Source organism: Lupinus angustifolius, unplaced genomic scaffold (genome assembly GCF_001865875.1).
Source record: "Lupinus angustifolius cultivar Tanjil unplaced genomic scaffold, LupAngTanjil_v1.0 Scaffold_366, whole genome shotgun sequence".
Lineage (NCBI taxonomy): Eukaryota > Viridiplantae > Streptophyta > Magnoliopsida > Fabales > Fabaceae > Lupinus > Lupinus angustifolius.
In genome coordinates, this window is record NW_017727764.1 from 121,843 (window position 1) to 130,027 (window position 8,185).

Below are 8,185 nucleotides of genomic sequence, written 5' to 3' on the forward strand. Positions count from 1 at the left end.
ATAGTGCTATACTTGACACTTTGCACTTTCAACTATAACTAAGAGGAGGGAATTGATTTGATTAAACATTTGCTCATGTGGATAGACTTGAGGCTATTAGACTTTTACTAGCATATGCATCTTCATTAAATTTTCAATTATAGCAAATGGATGTCAAAGTACCTTTATAAATGCTTATATACAAGATGTATTTCTTGAACGACCTCCTGGTTTTGAGGATTACAAACATCTCTCTTATGAATATAAACTTAAGAAAACACTTTATGGTTTAAAGCAAGCTTCTAGAGTTTGGTACAACCTTTTAACAAAAATTTTATATGAAAAGGGTTTTGTAAAAGGAAAGGTCGATACTATTCTTTTTATTGAGAAAGTAAATCATTATACTTTACTTGTTCAAATTTAAGTTGATGATATTATTTTTGGTTCTACTAACGATGATTTTGTAGTAAGTTTCGTAAGATGATACAATGATAATTCGAAATGTCCATGATTGGAAAATTAAATTAATTTCTTGGACTATAAATAAAACAAATGAAAGATGACATCTTTGTCAATCAATCCAAATACTGCAAAGATTTGCTCAAAATATTTAAGATTTAAAAATGCAAGGCAATTGCCACTCCTGTGGGATCAAATAATATGTCGATACTGATGAGGCTGGAAAATGCACTGATATAACAAAGTATCGAGGTATGATTGGTTCCCTTCTTTATCTTACGGTTAGTAGACCTGAAATTATGTTTAATGTATATTTGTGTGCAAGATATTAATTAAAGCCTGAAGAGTCACATATAGTTGCTATAAAAAGAATTGTGAAATATTTAAAAGCAACAACTATTGTTGCACTATGGTATCCTAAGGGAAGTATAAGTGACTTCGTTGGATATTTTTAGATTTTGCTGGTTGTACAACTGAAAGGAAAAGTACCAGTAAAACTTATCACATTCTAGGAAATACTTTAGTCTCCTGGACATATAAGAAATATGCTTGTATTGCTTTGAGTACTGCAGAGGCATAGTACATAGTAGGAAGTAGTAGTTGTCCACAAGTGTTGTGGCTCAAACAGCAACTACGTGATTATGGTCTAGGCTTAGGGTGAGTGCGATAACACTAGTGCTTTAAACCTTACTAAGAATCCAATCATGCATTCTCGAACCAAGTACATAAATATAAGGAATCATTTCCTTAGGGACCATGTTCAAAATAAAAATGTGCATTTACAGGTTATTGATACTCATGATCAACTAGCAGACATATTTACTAAACCCTTAGCAAAAGAACATTTTTACAAAATAAGAAGAGAATTAGAAATTTTAGATAAAGCAGCCTTATCTTAAATGATGTATATATGCTTAAATTTGCTTGCCTACATGCTCTTATATGTGTTTATTTTATCACTTTCAAAATTTTCTCAGGTGTGTAACCGATTACCTAGTTAGATAACCAATTACCAAGTTTGGGGTACTTGAAAAATTGAAAGTCTGAGGATATTAACCTATTAATCTAGGGAGTAACCGATTACTGATAGAAACAAAGGGTTTGGATAATTGATTATTCTGGAAAGTAATCGATTATCTTATGGAAATTCTGGAAAACTCGGTTTTCATTGCTAGAGTAACCAATTACTCTACTTAAGTAACTGATTACTATGATCACCTTTATATGTATCTCTTCACTTTTTAGAACTTCATCTTCTTCTTTCTTCCAAACCATTGGTCCTCATCCCCCTTAACCCAAAATCTTCATTTTTTTATAATTGTTTGTGATATTTGTGGCTAAATAAATACTCTACATTTGTAGTTCTAAACACATTCCAACCACAAATTTCAGGTTTTTTTGTGCAAAATCAAGAATCCCCGATTTTCAATTCTTGAAAAACCTAATTTTTCAAAAACTTAAAATCATGGCTTCTACTTTCAAAACCGACAAGCCACACATTAATACTTCTCAAAGAGATCAACCAAGTGCTTCTAAGACTAATCCTCTGAATTTTCCAAGACTTCTATAAATGGACGAGCAAAGAGCAGTTTTCCAAGAGTACTTCCATGGACGACAAATGATTGCTCATACGTATGATAACTTAGAATCTTTCGATTTTGAGCAAATTCAAGATTTCCTTATGCAATAAAATCTTATTGAGTTTTGTGTTCAAAATACCTATTACCTTGAACTATTAAGGGTATTTTATTGTAATCTGAACATAAGGAAAAACAAATTGTTTTCATTTCTGAATGGACAAGAAATTATCATGGATCTGAAAACCTTTAGTTCAGTTTGATTGAAAATACCACATACTGGAGCCAAGTCGGCTTTGGACTTCATTGTGCATGGGATGAATTCGATAGGAAGAAATTCTATTACTCTATGTGTAGATTTCATCAAAAGGATATATAAAGTAAAAAGAAAAGGGTAGTGTCTGGATTTGTTAAGAATCGATATATCCTCTCTATTGGGAATCTCACTCTAGATGACTAATTGTTGCACTATTTTCTAAGTTATGTTGTAGTTCCCAAAATTTTCAATCATTTTTAAATTAATGATATGGAACTACAACTCATGTATGCCATGAAAAACCACATTGCTCTTAATTGGGCTATCATGATTATGGACATATGTGGTCATTTGGAGGTAAATACAATCCATTACCTTATGCTATCATAGTTACTATTATACTTAAGCATTGTGATATCTCTACTAATGGAGAATCCAAGATAGAGCTAGATGTTAGGGTTAGAAAACTCGATCTGGATGTTATCCACAAAATGGGCTTTTCTCAAGACCCAATCAATTTGTTTTTCAAGCATCAAAATGATCAACCTGTTGCTTCTTCGGATATTTCTGCTACTGCACAACCTGACTCTCAACCTCCCAATTTCAATTTGGTTCATCTTCATCTTCCAGGCAGCCTACCAATTGGATGATCATGGATGAGTTGATATCTCTTGGAGGCTACATCACTATAAGAACAAATGCTCTTAATGCTCAAAACCAAGAAGTCTAGGCTAAACTTAAACATCTACCTTATTGATTGGTTTACATGGACATTGATGATGATAATGATGAGCCAAAATCTTAGACTTAGGGTTGTGTTTGTTTGTGTTTTTGTTGTAAAACTTTATATTATTAGATTTAATGTCCCTAATCACAAATATAACTTGACAATTGCATCATATATATACATGCATATGTAATTACACTGGATTATTTTTCATGAAAATTAAGTTCTGCTTTTATTAAACAATAATTTCTATCCATATATCGGGAATTTATCAATTTTTTGTGTTTGAGTGTGTAGCACTAGAAGAAATTCTGTTTGGTCTGTGTTGTTCCACAAATGTCTTGCTAAAAAAAGTTGTTAAATATTGAATTAAATAATTTTAAACCGATTAATAATAAGAATAATAAAAAAATTGTATACCCACTAACTCACTATTCTATGTCACTAACAAGAAACTATTACTTCGTCAAAAAAATTAAAAAAACAAGTTATTAGAATCTTTAATGAAGTATTTGTTTCTTATTGGTCGCAAAAATAATTACATATATTAATGTGATGATGGATATAAAAAAAAATTATGAATAAGAAATGATACAGAAAGTGGTACATGAGCACATCATTTTATCACAACCCCCGTACGATGAGATTGAGTAGTTGATATAATAAGTCATACTACAGTATCATGCAGTAGATATAAACTCATCCTACACTAGCTACTACCTTCTCAAAATTACACAGCCTACACATATCTACATTAATTGGAAATCATTTATATAGGTTTTGTCCAGCAAAAATATAAGTAATAATTCATCATGTATAGAGCAATCCCAGCAGTTCAAAATAGAGAGAGGATCAATACAGAACATGTCCACTGGTTTACTCTTTTATTCTACACAAATTCTCTCATGGTCATGATAAAAAAAGAGACAAAAGAAAAACACACTTTATATGTCACTTTAGTACCAAAATGAAGAAACCTACCCTCATCAATGCTTGTCTTGGTAACCATGTTAGTGGCTCTTTATATGATGACTTTTAATAGAAGTCATCAAGTGACAAATGCTCAACTGAGCCAAAGGTTTCAACTGGACCAATTCTTGAAAAATTGGTCATTGATCCACCCAAAAAATCAAGTGGGGAGTCATTTGAGAAGGTAGTGTCATATATGAATGACATGCCCGCCATATCGTTCACAGCGGGATAGGTTTCGTTGAAACAGTCAGGTTTATTAACCTCATAATCATTAAGGAAGATATCAGTAGTGGTATCACTTATTTCTTCCATAAATTCATGATGATCAGAAGCTTTTTTGGCTTGAATAACCTGCACACATATAACAAAAAGTGGCCAAAAGGAACATAAGAGAATTTTAGAATTCGAACAGAAACCGTCCTACAAAATTTATTTGGAGACATACATAGTTATTGTTTTGATTATCTTGGTAAACCATAATGGAATCTCCGAGGCGCAGACCATGTGTGTTAACGAAGTCTCCTGAAAATACTCAGCATAAGAAATATTATATACTTAAAATTGAACTCTCCCCAACTATTGAAGCAGAAGTTTTAGCAAGTTTAAGGAGATACCAGTGTTTTCAAGTACATACATCCGACTATTGTTATTAGGCCAGTACCTGCATTGTTCATATAATAATAGTACCCCATAAATTTGAGTTGCTAGTATATATCAATTAATTAAAAATTATCTTAACTATCGTATTCAACCGATCGATATCAATTTTCCCCCTAGAATTGAATCTAGCGTACCTGTACTTGAAACTCCATACATGAATACCGTCTAGATCGTCCATGCTGATAAGAATTCCTTCCTTCGATTCAAGGGAAGGGAGGAAAGTCTCTGCTGCTTTCTGAAAGTTGTATTTATTTTCCAATTATCTCATTCATTATTTATTATGGAATTTTGAGACATTATTTTACAGATAATTAAGGTTAATGTGAGAGTCCTTAATATTGCAAAAAGTATTGACAAAAAACATACCTTTGGCAATACCATTCTCCTAAGGGAGCTAACATCACTGTTCTTTAGCTCCTTTTGGAAAAGGAATCTCAACCGTCCATGATCGATTTCCTAAAGCAAAATAAAATATTGCAAGACCATTTATGTTTAAACATATCATATATGAAAACAACATTAGATTTAAGTATTCATGCAAATACAACTTAATGGTGGAGCTGGTTATAATAAATCATGTGAAACAACATAATGCACCATTAATAGATTAAACAAATATTGTGGAACTGAGACATCAGTGCCACCATGTCCAGTATAAGGACATCATGTCAATATTAACAGTAGCAAAGAGTGCAGAGTGCCCAAAGCATTGTCCAACATGCCTTATATGCTTGTCCAAAAAATACACAATTCCCAAATGTGAAGCAGTAATTTACAACTAATAATGTGGTTTTTCTATAGTTTAAACATAACATCAATGGTCTAGGGAGCAAAAAGTAGGCATTTTCGGCTTCCAAGGATGGGACATTATGTAACATTAAAGGTAATTCAATAATAGTAAGAATGTAGTTATGTTTGGCAAATTTGTATTTAATTACCTAAAGTTCTTATAACTCCTCCTACCCCATAAAGTATCACAAAAAACAACGAAGTTACCAAAAAAAGTGAACAAAACACTAAATGTTGAAGAGATTTACAAGCATTTCCACGTGCACAAACACCTATTGCAAGTTTTTAATACAGAAATTTGCAGAAGTCCACATAGTGTATACACACATTATCTACATTTATATGAAGTACTAATGGCCTAAATGTTACAAATTATTTTTGTTTGCTACCGATGTATCCCACACTTGATGAGGCGACCATACTTGAGACGAATCTTCATACTGATCATTTTTTTATGTCGTTACCTAAGTATCATCACACGTGGGGAAACCAGGCACGAGGTTAATCGTGTTCGAGTATTTATTTGGTCACACATGTGGCGAATCTCATTCACATATGTATTTAGTGTGTTTTACTTAAAAGTACTACCTTGATTCTTTTGATGTTGTGTATACTATTTGAAATGCTATTGCCATTACAAATTATTTCCTTTTGTTGTGTATAATATTTGAAATGCTATTCACATTACAAATTATTTCCACATTATTTGGTTGAACAATCAGACACAAGGTTACTAGCTGAAACATTCAGACAAGCTTAGAAATCACACCAAGCGGGCCTAAATTTGTCTAACTTCCATTAGACAAAATAATAGCCCATATCTCCATTTTAATATATTATTTCAGAAGAGATTATCTTCTAAATATTTCATATATCTTTAACATTTCTTGACATGTCTGCCACTCTTCAATGACTATATTATATATTATTCTTCTCACGTCTTTGTACAAAAACTTGGAGATCAAACAATTAAATTCTTCTATTCAATAGTAAATCTCAATCATAAATGATTTAACCAAAGAAAAGAATAGATAAAGGACCATCTATGGAAAAGCCTTCCATTGCATAGGAAAAAGAGAATCCTAAAATTGATTTAAATAGGTTTGAGAACCACTAGACAAATAAAAACACAATCGAATCTGAAGAAAACACAAAGTACTGTTTGCAAATCCAACTAGGACAAGTAAAAGATACTTCAATAGATACATTTATGAAATCATTAAACTAAAAATATTTAAAAAAGGAGAGCTAGAAAACTGAGACAAAATAATATTAAAAAAACATTTTTTAAAAAACAAAGAAGAAAACTTACAGGAGCTGGAGGGAGAGTAGTGGATACTATATTAGTTGGAAATGGAGGCATTGGCACGTGTGAGGGAGGAGCAGCAGAAAGAGATGGTGGTGGTGGTGGCGGTGGTGGCGGTGGTGGTGGTTGAGTCAGTGGTGTGTGTTTAGAAGAGAAAGGGTTAAGCTGATCCATCTTTATACGCATCAATGTTGTGGTGTTAGTGGACGATCTTCTTTGCCTAGCCATTCTTTTCTTCCTACTCACATTCCCAAAGTGAACAAGACCAAGATTATGGTTATGATCATTATGGATCTGACCCGACCCATGAGTAGTTGTACTTATCTTGATGTCTCCTGAAACATTGACAAGGCCAAGCTCAGCCCCAACACTTGCCCTTAAACCATAGGCCTCGGTTTTCTGAAGCTGCTTCTTCTCTCCCTGTTGCTGATTCATCATCATTACTCTTAGGGTTTTTTTTTCTTTTTTCTTTTGGTTTTGTGTGAGTTACTGTAACTAGCTTCTTCTCTTTCTTCCTATTTTTCTCTGTCTCAGTGTGTGTGCAGATATAGATAGAAGGACGCTCGGCAATCACGAAATGGGTGTGGGGTTTGGTGTTAAAGATATCAATGGTGGACTCTCTTTCACTCTTTCTTTTCCTCCAACCCCTCTTCTTTCTCTCTCTGTCTTTCTAGTTTCTTTCTCTCTTTGGATTTTTGCTATTTTTAGCAAGGTTTTTTTTGTGATTACAGGGACTGGTTTTTATGACATTTGTGCATCCTGCATTCACGCTCTCTCATATCATCACCCTCCACTTTGCTTCCACTACCATTATTGTTTTTCTCTCTATATTTCTCCCTTTTTTTACTGTTTTACCATAATATAAACTCTCTCTTTGATAGATATTTTTCTTCCACTAATGGGTTATGGGTAATTATTCACTCCATAGTTCAATTTTGGTTGGCAATGGGTACCAAATGTAAGGACCTGATTCACGGTTACTTTTACTTTTCTGGCTCTTTCCTTGGTTGCTTATAACAATGTAGACAGATAAAGAAAGAAAAAAAGAGTGAGAGAAGTTAATTAAGTAGTAACTAGCATGAAGAGTTAAGTAGTAATTGAATGTGGCTGTGTATGTGTGAATAGAGTAGAGAAGGAAGTGGAACAAAACAAACTAGGGTTAAGGGTTATGGGTTGGGTTTTTGTTTATGGCATAGGGGTTAGTGCTTTTTGGTGATGGTGGTTAGAAAATGACCAAGGAGGAAGTGACGGATAGATAATGGTGAATGAGGATGAAACATGGAGCTTCAAATGAGCCTCCAGGTGTTGCAAAAGTTCTGAAAACTTACAACAGAAATCAATGGCGTTTTTGGCTTTGTATTGGACTCTCACTCCTTCTTTCATCTTTTAAAATAAAATAAAAACGACACGAAACACACACACAAACACGCACTCTTTTCTTTCTTTTCTCTCTTATTGTT

The 8,185-nt window shown here is 33.1% G+C and overlaps 1 protein-coding gene across 1 annotated transcript; it reads right to left on the reverse strand.

Annotated features, from left to right (window-relative positions):
* Nucleotides 1-3,852: 3,852 nt before the first annotated feature.
* On the reverse strand, nucleotides 3,853-7,810 carry LOC109341089 (B3 domain-containing transcription factor FUS3-like). Its single transcript, XM_019578895.1, has 6 exons — nucleotides 6,732-7,810; nucleotides 4,997-5,086; nucleotides 4,765-4,865; nucleotides 4,585-4,631; nucleotides 4,416-4,492; nucleotides 3,853-4,321 (listed from the first exon to the last, which is right to left on the reverse strand). Exons 1-6 carry the CDS (start codon nucleotides 7,164-7,166, stop codon nucleotides 4,034-4,036), a joined length of 1,038 nt encoding a protein of 345 aa, XP_019434440.1. The 5' UTR covers nucleotides 7,167-7,810; the 3' UTR covers nucleotides 3,853-4,033.
* Nucleotides 7,811-8,185: the final 375 nt, after the last annotated feature.